This window comes from Nerophis ophidion, linkage group LG16 (assembly GCF_033978795.1).
Source record: "Nerophis ophidion isolate RoL-2023_Sa linkage group LG16, RoL_Noph_v1.0, whole genome shotgun sequence".
Lineage (NCBI taxonomy): Eukaryota > Metazoa > Chordata > Actinopteri > Syngnathiformes > Syngnathidae > Nerophis > Nerophis ophidion.
The window spans coordinates 34,808,223-34,829,091 of NC_084626.1; the positions used below are offsets into that span (position 1 = coordinate 34,808,223).

General features: G+C 41.7%; 1 protein-coding gene across 3 annotated transcripts in view; it reads left to right on the forward strand.

The window, feature by feature from the left end:
* The first annotated feature begins 15 nt into the window (after positions 1–15).
* LOC133535282 (store-operated calcium entry regulator STIMATE-like) overlaps positions 16–20,869 on the forward strand; it is a 36,015-nt gene continuing 15,161 nt past the window's right edge. For 2 of the 3 annotated variants that reach the window (XM_061874964.1, XM_061874965.1), the window contains exons 1-4: positions 18–811; positions 18,203–18,251; positions 18,330–18,425; positions 18,524–18,645. In XM_061874964.1, the coding sequence (XP_061730948.1) occupies positions 634–811; positions 18,203–18,251; positions 18,330–18,425; positions 18,524–18,645 (445 nt within the window). In that variant the 5' untranslated portion in view covers positions 18–633. Of the gene's footprint in view, positions 812–18,202; positions 18,252–18,329; positions 18,426–18,523; positions 18,646–20,869 lie in introns of all 3 variants that reach the window. The other variant, XM_061874966.1, reaches the window with a different exon arrangement.

Genomic DNA, 20,869 nt, shown 5'->3' on the forward strand with positions numbered 1-20,869 from the left:
GTCACGTGACGCTACGTCTGTCAACATGAGTGGGCACCGGACTCTGTGTGGGGGTTCGGGAAGCTGCGGGATGGAAGAGAGTCATGACCTGCAATTTTTCCATCTCGGCCGCCGTTTTAAAAAGCTGCAAAACGAGCGGCTTTGCCGGCGTTCAAACTGGGAACGAATTCCCTTTCCGACGACTAGATAGAGGAGTTGTTCTGTTCGCTTAGCCGCACTGACTAGTTAGCTTCTAAGCTAAGTACGTAATGGTCGTGCCTTGTGTCCGCTTTTTCTCGCTTATTTTATGCGTACTGATACAAAATGCTTATTATACGATATTAAATCGGCGTAGTGTTATGAATTTGCGCAGTTAACGCACGTTACACCCGGGGACTTGGAAGGAATTGCAGTAAATGTTGACAGTCACAGCACCGACCTGAAGTTATGGTTGACGTTACAGACCGTCGTTTATTTACAATAAGTTACTGACTTGAAGTCTACTTTAAGTACGTCTGAGGCGGGAAGAATGAGACGTCGCCATCGCTCACACAAGACCGTCCTACTTATTGCATCGATTAGCTGACCAACATCTGCTGATACCGATTTTTTGTTGTTGTTTCCTGTCGTGAATCTTTTTATATTCACGCATCCATGACTGGAGGGCTCTACACGCTGTCCCAGCAGGGGGACGTGGCAGGACCGTCCCTCGGCAACACGACCCCCACCCCTGGCCCTGATAACCGGGGTTGTGAGAATGGTGCCCTAATGGACTCATTTGGGATCTTCCTTCAAGGACTCCTGGCTGTAATGGCTTTCAGCATTCTCATGTGTGAGTAAGCTCGGGTATCATCCGACTCCAGCTGTGTGTTTGTATTGTCGGCATCACTATGTTAGTTAGCTGGGATGCTGAGCCCCTCTAACACCAAAATGTTTTGTACATCCATCCATTTCTACCGCTTATTCCCTGCCTATCTCAGCTACAATCGGGCATTCGGGACAACGCAGGGCCAACACAGATAGACAAACAACATTCACACTCACATTCACACACTAGGGCCAATTTAGTGTTGCCAATCAACCTATCCCCAGGTGCATGTCTTTGGAAGTGGGAGGAAGCCGGAGTACCCGGAGGGAACCCACACATTGAGGACATGCAAACTCCACACAGAATGATCCCGAGCCCGGGAATGAACCCAGGACTACTCAGGAACTTCGTATTGTGAGGCAGACACACTACCCAATCCAATCCCTTTTATTTATATAGCACATTTAAACAACAATAACGTTTCCAAAGTCCTGCACAGCCATGTTAAAAACAATATTAAAAAAACATTATGCTCCACCAATGACTGAATAAAAACAAAAAATAAATAAATATAAAACCAATATAAAAAAAACAAATATGATTAAAAACTATTTTAAAGGGTAAAATCAAATAAAACAGTTAAATAGAAATCAAAGTGTATAAAAAACACGGAGGACAACAGAGGACCACACAACTCGCGTAGTGTTAAAAGCCAAAGAATAAAAGTGTGTCTTAAGACGAGACTTAAAACACTCCACTGTGGAAGCAATGGGGCAGAGTGTTCCAGAGCTTAGGGCCGACCACAGAGAAAGCCCTGTCTCCCCTGGTCTTAAGTCTGGTCTTGGGCACCACGAGCTGGAACTGGCTCTCGGACCTCAGAGCGCGCAGGAATGTAAATTTGGATGAGGTCCCAGTCCATGTAAAGATTTAAAAACAAACAGCAATGTTTTAAAATCAATTCTAAAATGAACAGGGAGCCAGTGCAAACTCTCAAGGATTGGGGTTATATGCTGGCGTTTCCTAGCCTCTGTTAAAAGTCGTGCTGCCGCGTTCTGGACTAACTGCAACCGGGAGAGAGCTTTTTGGCTAATGCCAGCATAAAGTGCATTGCAGTAGTCCAGGCGACTTGAAATAAAAGCATGCACGACTTGTTCAAAAAGGTTAAAAGATAAAAACGGTTTAACCTTTACTAAAAGACGAAGGTGATAAAAACACGATTTTAAAACGCCATTGACTTATTAGTCTAGTTTAAAATCGCTGTCTATAGTGACACCAAGGCTGGTGACTTTGGGACGCACATAATTTTGCAATGGTTCCAATTCAGTGAGGGCCGGACCAAAAACTAAAATTTCCGTTTTTCCCTCATTCATTATTAAAAAATTCTGGGCTAACCAAGCATTGATGTCGCATAGACAGTTAAGGCCAGTGGTTCTTAACCAGGGTTCGATCGAACCCTAGGGGTTCGGTGAGTCGGCCTCAGGGGTTCGGTGGAGCCTCCACTCAAGCCACACCCGACTCATCGTGTACATAAAAACTTCTCCCTATCGGCATATTAGGGATACGGCAACAGCGGAACCCAAACTGATTTGCAGGTGTGTAATTTGTTACGAGTTCATGCACTGTGTTGGTTTTGTTCTTTGAACAAGGTGATGTTCATGCACGGTTGTGCACCAGTAAAAGATCATATAACTTTGTCTTGAATTTGAAAAACATTTTATTTTTCACTAAAGAAGGGTTCGGTGGATGTGCATATGAAACTGGTGGGGTTCAGTACCTCCAACAAGGTTAAGAACCACTGCACTAATAACCCCTCTGCCACCGTGAAACCCTAGGTTTTGTACATCTATCCTATAATACAGTGGTTCTCAAATGGGGGTATGCGTACCCCTGGAGGTACTTGAAGGTATGCCAAGGGGTACGTGAGATTTTTTTTAAATATTTTAAAAATAGCAACAATTCAAAAATCTTTTATAAATATGTTTATTGAATAATACTTCAACAAAATATGAATGTAAGTTCATAAACTGTGAAAAGAAATGCAACAATGCAATATTCAGTGTTGACAACTAGATTTTTTGTGGACATGTTCCATAAATATTGATGTTAAAGATGTATTTTTTTGTGAAGAAATGTTTAGAATTAAGTTCATAAATCCAGATGGATCTCTATTACGATCCCCAAAGTGGTCTTTAAGTTGATGATTACTTCTGTGTAGAAATCTTTATTTATAATTAAATCACTTGTTTATTTTTCAACAAGTTTTTAGTTATTTTTATATATATTTTTCCAAATAGTTCAAGAAAGACCACTACAAATGAGCAATATTTTGCACTGTTATACAATTTAATAAATCAGAAACTGATGACATAGTGCTGTATTTTACTTCTTTATCTCTTTTTTTTTCAACCAAAAATGCTTTGCTCTGATTAAGGGGTACTTAAATTAAAAAAATGTTCACAGTGGGTACATCACTGAAAAAAGGTTGAGAACCACTGCTTTAATAAATAGATAGATAGATAGTACTTTATTGATTCCTTCAGGAGAGTTCCTTTAGGAAAATTAAAATTCCAGCAGCAGTGTACAGAGTTGAGATCAATTTAAAAAGTTAATAATGGGGTTATAAATGGAAAAAAATAGAAAAATATTACTATAAGAATAAAAACAAAAAGCAACCATAACAGTAAAATAAGAATATAACAAGAGAAACTAGGCAGTAGTGACCATGTTATGAAAAAGTATTGCACTGTTATTGTTTTGCATCCCCTGTCATCCTAGTACGTCCCCTTCCCCTCCAGAGAGGAGTTGTACAGTCTAATGGCGTGTGGGACAAAGGAGTTTTTTAGTCCATTAGTCCTGCACTTGGGATGAAGCAGTCTAGCACTGAACAGGCTCCTCCGGCTACTGATAACACTATGTAGAGGGTGACTGGCATCATCCAGGATACTCACTAGTTTGTCCAGAGTCCTCTTCTCTGCCACAGTCACCAGCGAGTCCAGTTTTATTCCGATATGATAATGATATGAACAATGGCCAACAGAGGTAAACACAGAACTAATCTAATACCAAACATATGCCATTAAACCATGGGTCGGCAACCCAAAATGTTAAAAGAGCCATATAAAGTTAAAGTAAAGTACCAATGATTGTCACGCACACACTAGGTGTGGTGAAATGTGTCCTCTGCATTTAACCCATCCCCTTGTTCACCCCCTGGGAGGTGAGGGGAGCAGTGGGCAGCACAGTGGCCGCGCCTGGGAGTCACTGGACCAAAAATACAAAAAAGTAATCTGTCTAGACCCGCAAAAAATGTAAAGACTTTTATAAGTGTTATAATGATGGCAACACATGATGTAAGTGGCTATTTCAGTTGAGTTCAGTTTTGAGTTTTTTTGGAACATGCATACATACAACATGATACATCACAATTTCCAGTTTCTCTATTCAACATGTTTGAAAAGGAGTAGGAAGAAGCAGAGCTTCTTTAATCCTGCCCCTTTTCCTTTACATAGCACTTGCTAAAACTTTTGTTCACTTCCTTTTCTCAATTTATTCACAAAATACTCCATAAAGTTAAAGTACCTATGGTTGTCACACACACACACACACTAGGTGTGGGGAATTTTGTCCTCTGCATTTGACCCATCTCCTTGTTCACCCCCTGGGAGGTGAGGGGAGCAGTGGGCAGCATCGGTAGCTGCGCCCATGAATGATTTTTGGTGATTTAACCCCCAATTCCAACCCTTGATGCTGAGTGCCAAACAGGGAGGTATTGGGTCCCATTTTTATAGTCTTTGGTATGAATCAGCCGGGGTTTAAACTCACAACCACTAGGCCACTGAGTAGGTTAATTAACCTGACTCTCGCCAGATCCTTGTAGCTTGCTGAGCTCCACACAAGGATCCAGGATCAAGGGCAATGCAAACTCCTTCAAGATATCAAAAAATAATGAACCCATCAGGATCGCCGGGCGGGATTTCATAGATGTGATGTAGTGCCGAAGCGACTGTCTGATTCAAACAACAATGGTGGCACGCAGCGAGGACTCGTGTGCTGACATTGATTTTGCACTTTTTCTTTGCACAGACGACATCGATCGTCTACTTACATTGCTGCGTTGTTTCAGTAAAAGTTCTCTAACTTTTCGCTCTGTCGTTATCCAATATGTCGGCTGTTCTGTTTTGGATTTCCCAGCGACGCTCTCATCAGCGTCATGGGTTGATTTCGATGTGAGTGGTTGAAGTATCACGTCATTCAAGATAACGGACAAGTGGTCTATCCAGTCACTTACAATTATATTTTTACAAGGCCTCCCCGCCTTCTGAATACATCTCTTATTGAGAAGTCCTTGTGTGGATCTGGCAAGAGTCAGGTTAATGAACAATAGCCAACAGAGGTAAACACAGAACTAATCCAATACTAAACAACTGGGTGGAAGTTGAATACATGTGTTTAAGGATTGGTTTGTTTATGATGCTTGATGTGATGAAAATGTACTAATCATAGTTTTATTTTTTGTGTAGCATCATCTACAAAGAATTACTATTGCCACATCTAGTGGACGCATTTAGATCAGCAGTTTATTTCATTCAATTTCGGCTCATTTTTGTACTTAGCAAACTCATCCCGTGGGATGAGTCTCCGCAAATTAGATGTTGTGGTTTATGGCTCTTCAAAGGGAGTTGGATCTTGTCGAATTATTCCTTAAAAAAAAAAAAGTTGTTAAAATCACTGGCTCATTGTTATACGTATTTCCTTGAATTGCCGCCGGGGCGCTAATTAATTTAAAACCTCTTCTCACTCCTGCGCTTACCAAAGGCATGCGGTAAAAGTAAGCATGCGCTAATTATTTTAAAACCTCTTCTCACTCCGGCACTTACCAAAGGTATGCAGTAAAAAAATGAGTGTGATGTAAGCAAGGACATTAAATCCTACCAAATAGCTCTTAATGTTCTTCCCTTTATGCGATTTTAAATTACTGGTATTGAAATCAGCCTGAGCCTCCTCAATTTTGAAAATTATGACAGGGGAAGTGTCATAATTATTTTGGGAAGCGAGTTTGACCCGGCAGTAATTCAAGGCAGGCGCCTACTAAATGCCCTGCGGCAATTCAAGGAAATACAGTATTTCTTTTTTTTTTTTAAGTAGATATTTTTTTTAAATCAAGGGAACAATCACTGTTAGAAGTTATAAGATACAATTTATTAAGATTTTTTATTAAGATCAGAATAATTCAAAGTACGATAGGCAGGCAATATGGTCTGAAATCTATATTGCGACATATATTGTAGCTCCTGCAATAACGATATACATTTGGTATATATGAATGATAATAGAACTGTTTTAAAATGTGTTAAAAAGCCCCTAATTTGTCTGCTGACATACGCAAACATATAACATAAATTCCGGTTATATTATTTTCTCAAAACCATTATTATTCTACTTGTTAATTTACTGTTATCTGGTTACTTTGTGTTTTAACATGGTTCTATCTGCACTTATTTTCAAATTTACTAAACACTTCTTTCTGTTGTTTGGATACTTCACATTAGTTTTGGGTGATACCACAAATTTGCGCATCATCACAATACCATGGAGTTACAGGGGAAGTGTTGGTCATGCCAATGCTGATACTGATACTTAAAATTTTCGAGATCAGACCAAAACACCCTACATGGTGTACACCTGAACTACCACAACAGAACAAAGAAGCAAAAAAGTGAGTTAAATGCTGCATTCCTTAGACTCCCAACTAATTTTCTAGTCCAGTCAGGTGGCGTGCACATGCCTGCAAACAAACGTCTTCTAACTGCAAACTGGTTCTCATCGTTCACTTTAAAGACCTGACTTCTGTACTGCAAATTGAAAATATACTTCAAACGCACTAGGATCAAAAAACAATGCAAATGTCAAAAAGCACACACCGCAAAACCAACTGCATGACAGAAATGCTGCAAGTTTACACAAGTTTGCCAGTTGACCAGACTTGAGGGAGGATTTTTAGGATCGAGATTGTAGGACTGCAACTACTACAACTATTTTAATAGTCGATTAGTAGGGGTATAACGGTACACAAAAATTTCAGTTCGGTACGTGCCTTGGTTTAGAGGTCACGGTTCGGTTCATTTTCGGTACAATAAGAAAAACAAAATATGAATTTTTTTTGTTATTTATTTACCAGATTTGTAAACAATAGCATAACATACATATACACAAAGGGTCCATTGCCAGGGTTAATGTGGCCTTATCTTATTTAGTTTTTGTTTTATATATAAATCCATCCATCATCTTCCGCTTATCCGAGGTCGGGTCGCGGGGGCAACAGCCTAAGCAGAGAAACCCAGACTTCCCTCTCCCCAGCCACTTCGTCTAGCTCTTCCCGGGGGATCCCGAGGCGTTCCCAGGCCAGCCGGGAGACATATTTTTCCCAACGTGTCCTGCGTCTTCCCCGTGGCCTACTACCGGTTGGACGTGCCCTAAACACCTCCCTAGGGAGGCGTTCGGGTGGCATCCTGACCAGATGCCCGAACCACCTCATCTGGCTCCTCTCGATGTGAAGGAGCAGCGGCTTTACTTTGAGTTCCTCCCGGATGGCAGAGCTTCTCACCCTATCTCTAAGGGAGAGCCCCGCCACACGGCGGAGGAAACTCATTTCGGCCGCTTGTACCCGTGATCTTATCCTTTCGGTCATGACCCAAAGCTCATGACCATAGGTGAGGATGGGAACGTAGATCGACCGGTAAATTGAGAGCTTTGCCTTCCGGCTCAGCTCCTTCTTTACCACAACGGATCGGTACAACGTCCGCATTACTGAAGACGCCGCACCGATCCGCCTGTCGATCTCACGATCCACTCTTCACTCCTCACTCGTGAACAAGACTCCTAGGTACTTGAACTCCTCCACTTGGGGCAGGGTCTCCTCCCCAACCCGGAGATGGCATTCCACCCTTTTCCGGGCGAGAACCATGGACTCGGACTTGGAGGTGCTGATTCTCATTCCGGTCGCTTCACACTCTGCTGCGAACCGATCCAGCGAGAGCTGAAGATCCCGGTCAGATGAAGCCATCAGGACCACATCATCTGCAAAAAGCAGAGACCTAATCCTGCGGTTACCAAACCGGAACCCCTCAACGCCTTGACTGCGCCTAGAAATTCTGTCCATAAAAGTTATGAACAGAATCGGTGACAAAGGACAGCCTTGGCAGAGTCCAACCCTCACTGGAAATGTGTTTGACTTACTGCCAGCAATGCGGACCAAGCTCTGGCACTGATCGTACAGGGAACGGACCGCCACAATAAGACAGTCCGATACCCCATTCTCTCTGAGCACTCCCCACAGGACTTCCCGAGGGACACGGTCGAATGCCTTCTGCAAGTCCACAAAGCACATGTAGACTGGTTGGGCAAACTCCCATGCACCCTCAAGAACCCTGCCGAGAGTATAGAGCTGGTCCAGAGTTCCACGACCATGACGAAAACCACACTGTACCTCCTGAATCCAAGGTTCGACTATCCGGTGTAGCCTCCTCTCCAGTACACCTGAATAAACCTTACCGGGAAGGCTGAGGAGTGTGATCCCACGATAGTTGGAACACGCCCTCCGGTCCCCCTTCTTAAAGAGAGGAACCACCACCCCGGTCTGCCAATCCAGAAGTACCGCCCCCGATGTCCCCGCGATGCTGCAAAGTCTTGTCAACCAAGACATCCCCATAGCATCCAGAGCCTTAAGGAACTCCGGGCGGATCTCATCCACCCCTGGGGCCTTGCCACCGAGGAGCTTTTTAACTACCTCAGCGACCTCAGCCCCAGAAATAGGAGAGTCCACCACAGATTCCCCAGGCACTGCTTCCTCATAGGAAGACGTGTTGGTGGGATTGAGGAGGTCTGCGAAGTATTCCTTCCACCTATCCACAACATCCGCAGTTGAGGTCAGCAGAACACCATCCGCACCATACACGGTGTTGATAGTGCACTGCTTCCCCTTCTTGAGGCGGCGGACGGTGGTCCAGAATCGCTTCGAAGCCGTCCGGAAGTCGTTTTCCATGGCTTCCCAGAACTCCTCCCATGTCCGAGTTTTTGCCTCCGCGACCGCTGAAGCTGCACACCGCTTGGCCTGTCTGTACCTGTCCACTGCCAAAAGGACCCGATAGGACTCCTTCTTCAGCTTGACGGCGTCCCTCACCGCTGGTGTCCACCAAGGGGTTTTAGGATTTCCGCCCCGACAGGCACCAACTACCTTGCTCCACAGCTCTGATCTGCCGCCTCGACAATAGAGGTGCGGAACATGGTCCACTCGGACTCAATGTCCAGCACCTCCCTCGTGACATGTTCAAAGTTCTTCCGGAGGTTGGAATTGAAACATTGTCTGACAGGAGACTCTGCCAGATGTTCCCAGCAGACCCTCACAATGCGTTTGGGCCTCCCAGGTCTGTCCGGCCTCCTCCCCCACCATCGCAGCCAACTCACCACCAGGTGGTGATCGGTAGAAAGCTCCGCCCCTCTCTTCACCCGAGTGTCCAAAACATAAGGCCGCAAATCCGATGACACAACTACAAAGTCGATCATGGAACTGCGGCCTAAGGTGTCCTGGTGCCAAGTGCACATATGGACACCCTTATGTTTGAACATGGTGTTTGTTGTGGACAAATTGTGACGAGCACAAAAGTCCAATAACATAACACCACTCGGGTTCAGATCCGGGCGGCCATTCTTCCCAATCACGCCTTTCCAGGTTTCACTGTCGTTGCCAACGTGAGCGTTGAAGTCCCCCAGTAGGACAAAGGAATCACCCGGGGGAGCACTTTCCAGTACTCCCTCGAGTGTTCCCAAAAAGGGTGGGTACTCTGAACTGCTGTTTGGTGCATAAGCACAAACAACAGTCAGGACCCGTCCCCCCACCCGAAGGCGGAGGGAGGCTACCCTTTCGTCCACCGGGTTGAACTCCAAGGTACAGGCTTTGAGCCGGGGGGAAACAAGAATTGCCACCCCAGCCCGTCGCCTCTCACTGCCGGCAACGCCAGAGTGGAAGAGTGTCCAATCTCTCTCGAGAGAAGTGGTTCCAGAGCCCTTGCTGTGCGTCGAAGTGAGTCCGACTATATCCAGCCGGAATTTCTCGACTTCGCGCACTAGCTCAGGCTCTTTCTCCAGTGACGTGACGTTCCACGTCCCAAGAGCTAGCTTTTGTAGCCGAGGATCGGACCGCCAAGTGCCCTGCCTTCGGCTTCCACCCAGCTCACATTGCACCCGACCTCTATGGCCCCTGCTATGGGTGGTGAGCCCATTGGAGGGGTGACCCACGTTGCCTCTTCGGGCTGTGCCCGGCCGGGCCCCATGGGAACAGGCCCGGCCACCAGGCGCTCGCCATCGTGCCCCACCTCCGGGCCTGGCTCCAGAGGGGGGCCCCGGTAACCCACGTCCAGGCGAGGGAAATCTGGGTCCATGCTTTTTCTTCTTCATAGAGGTCTTCGAGCTGCTCTTTGTCTGATCCCTCACCTAGAACCTGTTTGCCTTGGGAGACCCTACCAGGGGGCTTTATGACTCTTCATTTACCCTGGACCCACTGCCCGGTAGAGTGAAGGGTTTTGCCCCCGAGAATACATCAGCCCTGGAGGAGACACTCTGGGAGTCGGAAGCAGGAAAGGTGCAACAAATGTTTGACGTGTTGTCAGAATCAGCTGCTGAACAATCTCGGCAAACCTCCGTCCTCCATTGTTGTATCGCGCAGCCAAAGTGTTCCCAAACGGGAGATCTTAACGAGGCAGGAGGGTCTTGCAACTCTGGCTTTTACAGTTTGTCCTAGCCAAGTCGCTACTAGCATATGTACTCGTTCGGTACACCTCCGAATCGGACCGAAACCCCCGTACCGAAACGGTTCAATACAACAAATACACGTACCGTTACACCCCTATCGATTAGTCCTTGATTATCTTAACTGTTGAGTATAGAACTCTGCGACTGGTTTTTTGGGATATTGACCACGTTGGGGTTCCGGTCAGAGAACACACGATCATCATTTGGACTCTTCCAACTTTTATGGTGCATATTGGGTTATATTAGGTGCAGCTAGTATCTGTAAACCACAAACAAACACCCATCAACATTTATATAATTTATCTAAACAACAATATTTATATATATTATGCCTATAGATATGCTCTAAGTAAAGTACTAGAGTCATAATATATTGCATTTTCACAATGGCACATGAACTAGCCACATTAGTAGCATCAATGCTATCCTAAACAGGGAGATGTTAGCTCGTAGCATTCTGACAACACAGCACTAATAATATTAATAAAACACCAGTAAATGTTACACAAACACACTGATGTCTATTAATAAACTAAATGATTCTTATATAATAATTAACATACTCCCACCGTCAAGGACTAGAGCACCGATTAAACATAACAGAGAAACAAGTCAGCACACATTAACACACGTCAAACGGGAAGCGGAAGTGACACCTACAGGAAGGAAGCGGAAGTGACACTGTCAAGAAATGCTTCAAAATAAAGTATTTGAAACGTAAATAACATGGAGAATTCTTAACATTAACGATTAGTCGACTAATCAGAATATGAACCAGAAACCTATTTAATGGCTGTAATTTAAGCATCTGTTTTTAAATTTAGCTCAATATATTTTTAAGCATGTGCCAACTAACAAAAATAACTAATTTATTCAGAAATATTTATTTATACTGTAATTTTGCTGCTCATTAGGTTGTTACAAAAATCTAAGAAACCTAATTAACGTTTGTCTATTTTAAAAAGCAAGCAATAAAAACAAACACCAAAGCTATTTAACTTCCTCAAAAAGAAACATGTATTTTGTAATGATTGATGTTAAGCCATACATTAGACACAATTAATTCTGAACATTTTAGTTACTAATAGATTATATATTTATTATTTTATTATATTGGCGCCATGATGCCTAGTGTGTGTGTGTGTGTGTGTGTGAGATTTATGTTTGTTATTGTGACTTTCTTTTTGCACTGCAAATTTACACTGCTTCACACCTGAAGTTCCAGACAAATAAAAAAAGGACTTGAATTGATTTACACTAAGTTTATCTGGCGGACCTTTGCTAAAATGATAGTTTAATCTATTTTTCACACAACTTCGTCTCGCGCTTGTTAGCTAGCTACAAAGGTGCAAAATCTTATCGAGTTAATATTGCATTCTCTAGTTTTCCGACATAATGCCACTTCTTTAAATGCTATCGTATCACGGAGGACATAAAAACTAGGTATTCATGTGTGATGACATCACCGATTATTGTTGACAAATTAATTTGTCAGCGTCGATACTTGTCGACAATTGGTTGCACCCCTCGACATGAGCGGGATGCCCAGAAGAAAGACGGGAGACTTTTAATGAGGCAGAATGAAATTGTCCATTTTTCTTCATGGCTCAGATGTAGAGCGGCGGTTTATAAACTTTAGATTTCCTAGTACGAATCTAGCTTCTCCCATCTGAGTTATAGCCTTTGAGTAAGACCTGGTGCCAGTCCCAATGCTACTCACACTGCCATGGGGACTACAAAAGGAAATGAGCAACTATGCTATAATCTGGCTCATTTACTGTACCAACAATTCCGTACAACACAGTATTCATGAATCTAGACTCTAAATCAAATAGGGTCCACTTCCTGTTTCATGGTCATAAACACGTTTCCTCTTTTCCATCACTGCTACTGTTCTTCGGTGGCATAACTAAAGCAATACATTTTATATTGTGCAATAAGTCCTAGTTTAGGTTCCAAGTGGAAATCTCACAAGATATTTTGAGGTGTTTTCTTTCCAATTTTTGTTTTTTCGTGTCACTATTGAGCGTGAGGTATATTTGCAAATAAGCCTTTGCAAGCGCAACGAGAACATGCCAACTCCACATTTTGAGGCCAAAACTTATATTAACCACTAACTCACTGTCGTGCCAAAAACACATACATGTTAGAAATGGATTTTGTTTTAACTTGGCAAATTGCTAGTCTCCAATGGGCAATAGAACACAGTTATTATATTTCCTTGAATTGCCGCCGGGGCGCTAATTAATTTAAAACCTCTTCTCACTCTTGCGCTTACCAAAGGCATGCGGTAAAAGTAAGCATGCGCTAATTATTTTAAAACCTCTTCTCACTCCAGCACTTACCAAAGAAATGCAGTAAAAATTTGAGTGTGATGTAAGCTTGGACCTTAAATCCTACTGAATAGCTCTTAATCTTCTTTCCTCTATGCGATTTCAAATTACCAGTATTGAAATAAGCCTCCTCCATTTTGAAAATGATGACAGGGGAAGTGTCACTCGTGATGTCACGACTTTCACCAAGCGGTAATACTAAGCATGCGCTAATTATTTTGGGAAGCAAGTAATTCAAGGCAGGCGCATACTCTATGCCCTGCGGCAATTCAAGGAAATACGGTAAATGGTGCTTGCTGTGATCCTAATGTCACTGTATTGTTTTGAATTACAACTGGATGCAACGCCTGATGCATTTAACAGTAAATGGAACGCAGCCATTAATTAACTGTTTTTTTTTAGTTGACAATTTTTTTTTTACATTTTAAAGAAAGTAAGGCACAACTGTCTCTTTGGAAAATACAAACCCCGTTTCCATATGAGTTGGGAAATTGTGTTAGATGTAAATATAAATGGAATACAATGAATTGCAAATCATTTTCAACCCATATTCGCTACATAAACATTTTTTTTGTGTGCAAATAATCATTAACTTTAGAATTTGATGCCAGCAACACGTGACAAAGAAGTTGGGAAAGGTGGCAATAAATACTGATAAAGTCGAGGAATGCTCATCAAACACTTATTTGGAACATCCCACAGGTGTGCAGGCTAATTGGGAGCAGGTGGGTGCCATGATTGGGTATAAAAAAGCGTCCTAAAAAATACTCAGTCTTTCACAACAAAGGATGGAGCGAGGTACACTCCTTTATCCACAACTGCGTGAGCAAATAGTAAAACATTTTAAGAACAATGTTTCTCAAGAAATTTAGGGATTCCAACATCAACGGTCCATAATATCATCAAAAGGTTCAGAGAATCTGGAGAAATCACTGCACGTAAGCGGCATGGCCGGAAACCAACATTTAATGACTGTGACCTTCCATCCCTCAGAGGGCACTGTATCAAAAACCGACATCAATCTCTAAAGGATATCACCACATGGGCTCAGGAACACTTCAGAAAACCGCTGTCACTAAATACAGTTGGTCGCTACATCTGTAAGTGCAAGTTAAAGCTCTACCATGCAAAGCGAAAGCCATTTATCAACAACATCCAGAAACTCCGCCGGCTTCTCTGGGCCCGAGATCATCTAAGATGGACTAATGCAAAGTGGAAAAGTGTTCTGTGCTCTGACAAATCCACATTTCAAATTGTTTTTGGAAATATTTTACATCATGTTATCCGGACCAAAGGGAAAGCGAACTTCAAAAGCCAGCATGTGTGATGGTATGGGGGTGCATTAATGCCCAAGGCATGGGTAACTTACACATCTGTGAAGGCACCATTAATGCTGAAAGGTACATACAGGTTTTGGAACAACATATGCTGCCATCTAAGTGCCTTTTTTTCATGGACACCCCTGCTTATTTCAGCAAGACAATGCCAAGCCACCTTCAGCACGTGTTACAACAGCGTGGCTTTGTAAAAAAAGAGTGCGGGTACTTTCCTGGCCCGCCTGCAGTCCAGACCTGTCTCCCATCGAAGATGTGTGGCGCATAATGAAGCGTAAAATACGACAGCATAGACCCCAGACTGTTGAACGACTGAAGCTCTACATAAAACAAAAATGGAAAAGAATTCCACTTTCAAAGCTTCAACAATTAGTTTCCTCAGTTCCCAAACGTTTGAGTGTTGTTAAAAGAAAAGGTAATGTAACACAGTGGTGAACATGCCCTTTCCCAACTACTTTGGCACATGTTGCAGCCATTCTAAGTTTATTATTATTTTCAAAAATAAAGTTTATAAGTTTGAACATCAATTATCTTGTCTTTGTAGTCCATTCAATTGAATATGGGTTGAAAAGGATTAGCAAATCATTGTATTCCGTTTATATTTGCATCTAACACAATTTCCCAATTCATATGGAAACAGGGTTTTTACATCAGAACTGTATTTATGTACATTCTGTAAATTTGTTTTAAATGTTTTTCAAAAATTAGCTTTTTTTTCAAATGTGGTAAATTTAGAATAAAAAGATCACCAGCTAAAGTAGTGGCTGGTGCTTTCTGTGCACATTATGGCCAAGGTAAACACTGGTAAACAGAGTTGTGGTTCCATTGGGTCGGTCTCTGGCACAGAGCTGACAGCTGTGTGGCTTAATGAGCGCAGTCTCAGTCGTGTGCGTCTCGTCACAGTGCAGCCTCTTGTGGAAAGCAGAGAAGAAGAGTGTTCAGTATCACTGTTCTGTTCTGAGCAGCACTGTGAGCAGGACGTGTATGCATGTTTGAAAGAGGCCCTCGCCTGTGTCCAGATCACACATCACTGCCGGCTTTGCGCTGGGTGTGTTCAGTATGAAGTCACACAATAATTGAAGTCACAATTTTGTGTGTAATTTTCTAACCTAACAGTATAGTATTGGTTTTACGAAACAATAAAATGACCTTTCACCTTTAATGATAGTTTGTTAACCTAAAACAATTATACTATCAGTTGTTTCATTGTGAATTTTATTTTAAAAAGTAAAACTCCTTCTATTATACCTGATTTTAAGATAACAATACTAATTTGTAAGGAACAGCAAGGGTTTTATTTGTATAGGACATCTCTTCATATTCAGTCTGGAACCTTCTTTCCTTTGCTCTCAGGGATTAATTACAATTGGGACTTTAAAGCCCATTAATTAGACTATTCACAAACATATTAGCTTTACAGGAGCTGCTACAATATTACAGTACATTTGTCAACAGTGGGGCCAGTGCTAAGCGATCATGTCTCAAGAGTGTTTAAAAAAAAAAAAAATGAATATCACCTCTGAGTGAAGTTTGCATTTTCTACCTCCTGCTTGCATGAATTCACTCAAAATCCACAGTCTAAAAACATGCACAATCAACAGTTTCACTCAAAATAATTCAACCCCCATGCACATTATATACAGTATTTTCAAAATGTACACACTAGAAATGCGCGGTTTGCGGTCTCATCCGCGGAGTCCGCGGATAAACCGCGGGTCGGGCGGGTGACATGACGAAAAAATTGATTTTAATTAGATTCGGCCGGGTGGCGGTTGAATCATCCGGAAATATTTGATATACATGGTTCTGGGATCGGTATCCTTTGCCATTCAAAGAGCCATATAAGACCCGTGTCACAAAGCGAAGAAGACAATAGGAGACGCTAATATTCTCTAGAATGACTACCGGTAGTAACCCAGATAATAAGTATTAGGGCGTGCTATGAAGTCATTGACTTTGTCGCCCTCTACAGCATGTTTGATCTGCTTGTCAGTCCAACAACATGTTGTGTGTGGCTTCCGCAGCAACACGCACACGACTGCAAGGCATTCTGGGTGACACAGAGTACACTAATGGTTGTGATATAAACAATTTTAACACTCTTAGTAATATGCGCCACGCTGTGAAGCCACACCAAACAATATTGACAAACACATTACGGGAGGACATCCTCTCGGTAACACAACATAAACGCAACACAACAAATACCCATCATCCTTTGTATCCATGACAAACCTGACTATTTTATACACCCCGCTAGCAGCAAAATGATCATTAAAAATACCTATTTCAGAAAACAAGTTGTGTATGACATCAGATGAGACACAGGAGAGATTAGTTAAACAAATAGAATAGAAAGTACTTTATTGACCCCTGGGGGAAATTCAGCAAGCATGTTTTAAATACTTTTTATGTACTTGTTCAAAGCAAAGACCAGAGAAAAAGAACAATGCCCAAAAAAATAATGCAGCCCAAAAAAATGAAATCTATTGATATGGATGAATGAAATAACAAATAATTTAAGAATGATCTCTGTAGAGATCCAGATTAAGTGTAAAAATCAAATGACAGTTGATGTACCATCTGTTAAAATTTCTCAGACAATTCGAAATGAGGCTTAGTAGTATGTATCATTGACCTCCATGCACTTTTATGGGCATGTTCTTGATGTTCTCCTGAGAATTTTTCTCCCAGACTTGAATCAGTGCATTAGTCAACTCCTGGACAGTCTATGGTGTGACAAGGCCTGTTTAGTGGTGGGTCAGTGATATTCTAAGGAAGCACCTTTCTTGATTTGATTCAGGTTTGGGGAATGGACTGACCAGTCCATAGCATCAAGTCCTTTGTCATGCAGAAAATGCATGAGGCAGCACATTGTCATGCATCAGAAGGAGTCCAGGCGCAAAGCGTCAGCATATTTTCCGCCAATAGGTCTTAGGATCTTATCCTTACTCAAGGCAGTGAGGATATCTCTGGTTAGCACATGGTGGTTTGTGCGGCCCTGTAAGGATATGCCTCCTCACACCGTTACTGACCCGCTGTTATACTGGCCTTGCTGTACAGTAAAGAGCACAGATCTACCAATTCCTAGTCGTCTTTGGCAAATAATTTCAACTCTGTCCTTGGGTTGTTAGACTTGGCCCCATTTAAGTCTGTTTCTGACTGTGTGAGCAGAATCATGCACATTAGTGGCCTACTGGAGGTCAATTTGTAAAGCTCTGGCAGTGCACTTCATGTTTTTCCTTGCACAAAGGAGCAGATGGTGATCCTGCACTGTTGTCCTCTTACGCCCTTCAGGTCTGCTGGTGAAGGGACTTTTCTCCTGGTATCTCTTACATGCCCTTGACACTGTACTGGTAGACATAGCAAACCTTGACATTGCTCGCATTGATGTGCCATTCGGGCTAAACTGCAAACCAGCGTCATACTACCCCCCTACTGACTCACAAGCAGCATTGCTCCCTAATTGGACAGGTTGATGTCCCAGTCATGTTACATTAGATAGATAGATAGATAGGTCTGTATTGTCATTGCACAAGTACAACGAAACTTTGTTTTCAGCACAAACCCGTTCAAGATTAGACAAATAATCCGTGTACATTATAATTATTGTCTATTATTGAAAAAAAATAACATTTATAATAACTTAATCTTTTTTTTAATAAGAATTGAAAAATATCTGTAAAAAGAAAAGGAAAAAAGCTCAATTAATTGAGTTAGGCTAAGTTGTTTTACACGGTGGCAAATATTTTGGTCAAATTCCAAGCAAAACAACATTTTGGGTGGTTAAGATTCCACTGTATTTGTGTTGAATACAGGGTTGTTTCCTGATTGAATATAGAACAAGAGTTTGGACAGAAAATTCAGCTGAATTGATTTCATTAATTTTGCATGATCCGTTGCACATCTCACTTACAGCATCCGGTCTTTTTTCCCCACAGTAAAACGCCTCAGGGAGCCCAAACATGAGCGGAGACCCTGGAAAATCTGGTCAGTCTTCAAATGAGTCCCACAACATTACCATGCTTAATAAGTACTGTTTATCATACGTCTTGTATCACCGGGCAGGTTCCTGGATACTTCCAAGCAGGCTATTGGGATGCTTTTCATCCACTTTGCTAATGTTTACCTTTCAGACCTTACAGAGGAGGATCCCTGCTCGCTGTGAGTCACTCTTTCCTGTTTGACCATCATCCTATATTTTTGTGTTTTTTCTCATCACTTTTTAATATTTCTATATAATATTTTCCCTGTTTTCCTAGATACCTCATTAACTTCCTATTAGATGCCTCATTGGGAATGTTGTTGATCTACTCTGGCATACGAGCTGTCAGTGCGGTTGTCGAGTGGAGGCAGTGGGAGTCTCTCCGCTTTGGAGAATATGGTGAGGATTGAAAAGGTTTCTTTATCCTACTCTCACTGCCCACTGTAGATGATATACGACAGAAATGATATGTGGCCGACGATAGAACATTTAATACTATTATTACATCATGATAATGCAAGTTGATGACACATTCTAGCTGTGTGCCGCAAATTTGACAGTGACAAGTGAACAAACGCGTCCTCAGCGTAATGTAGCATTCTCACTAGCGGCTAATGTCCCTCCATAGTGCAAAGCCACGTCAGCAATTTCTCAATTCAATGGTGGCAAAAAGTAAAGGTAAGTTACAGTGTTTTGACAAGTATCATCCATGGAGGACAAACAACAGTTTAACACATTGTAGAAGGATATGCCAACTGCAAACGAGTAACGATACCATATCATTACATGTTGATACAGTGGTTAGATCGATACTTTTTATTATCAAAAAATATTTTTTAGTTGTTTTTTTTTAAACTCAGGAAATAAGTCCCTAAACACAGGAGCGTTTCAAAGGGAAACTGCAGTTTTTTAGAATTTCCCTGATAGTTCACAATCTTTAAGAGACAAGAAGACGGATGTATTTTCTTAATGGATTCTAACTCGTAAATAAAAGTCCAATTACAATCGAGTCAATGGTAGGTTGTCTATTCAGCCCATAAATCCCTCTAAATAACCATCCAAAAAGCGCCAATAATTCATTTACATTTCCTGACCTGAATTTTAACCAAGTAATAAAGATATTGTTATTTTAAGCATTGACGCAGACAAACTATTTTTCACGATGCATTGTCAGAGAAAGCTAACGAGCTTGTTGCTGCTATATTAAGTTGGGGAGCTGCTTTCTCACCTCGGGAGTTCATGAAAATGTAAACTAGATTTTAAAAAAATGCCTCTCACCTTTATAGTAAAAGGATGAGGATATAATTTAAAAGTTGGTCAACTTTGGAATCCAATTTAGACACGGAAATGTTGGGAAAGTCACGAAAAGACGTTTGGTTTCACACCTATGAGGCTCAGGAATTATGTATGTCTCAACAGGAATATATGAACATTGTAACAGTTGGGTCAATGTGAGCAGACATTGTAGAGTTAGTGATGTTTTATTACGTTTGTTGGCTCTCATGAATTCTGCCGTAAGTAGTAATCACTGATGATGTTGAAGGCAAAAGCAAACATAGTGATACGTTTGTGAAATTAATATGCTGCCGTGTGCTTAAAATGAGCAAAATATGTTAATATTGAATGTTATCATGAATCTGCCTGTTGCTATATTACATACTGTATATAGTAACAGTGTATATAAAACCTTGATTGGGGTGTGTAAATATTTTAAGCACTTTATAGCCGTAAAAAACACCTACCACAGACTCAATTGTAAGTGGACTTTTGATCGCATTTATTTACAATTTAGAATTCATATAAAAAAACAAAGACATATGTGTTCTTGTCTTCCATAAGGATTGTGAATGATAGGCAAAATTCCAAAAAGATTGCAGTTACACTTTGAAGGAAAAAATAATATTTTAAAATTAGAGCCAAAAGTTGGAAATAATTTGAATATTTAATTGATTTTGTTACACCGTTATCACATGTTTTTGTCTGATTATAATTGTGATCAAAAATGTAATCATTCAGTAAGATTTAAAGTTTAATTAAAGGTAAAGTACTAATGATTGTCACACACAGACTAGGTGTGGTGAAATTTGTACTCAGCATTTGACCCATCCCCTTGTTCACCCCCTGGGAGGTGAGGGGAGCAGTGGGCAGAAGCGGGGGCCTTGCCCGGGTGTCATTTTTGGTGATTTGGTGGTGGTCATTACCATCGGTATGACCAATACTGCCCCTGTAACTATTATCATTTCCATACCAGGTTCCCCTGTGGAGTGAATGAGCAATATTAGATAATTTTATTTGTTTATGTGATGTATTTAACTGTTGGAGGGAATCATCCAGTAACAGCTCAATACCAGAGTTCAACTGCAGCCTTGAATTAGTATTCTTGAACAAACAAACAGTTGCACAAGCTCTCAGTTGCTCCTCTGCTGTGTTTAGGTACATATTTTGATGTTCAGCATACATTTTTACCTGTTATCATTGTGTGAATAAAATAGTCAAAAAAGGCATTGCTGTATACATTTAATCCCATTTCTTATTTGCTGCAATAGGTCTGTCCCTAAGGACTTAAACTTCAACTAGTTATTGAAAAGATAGATAATAGATCCTTCCAGGCTACTGCTAAGGC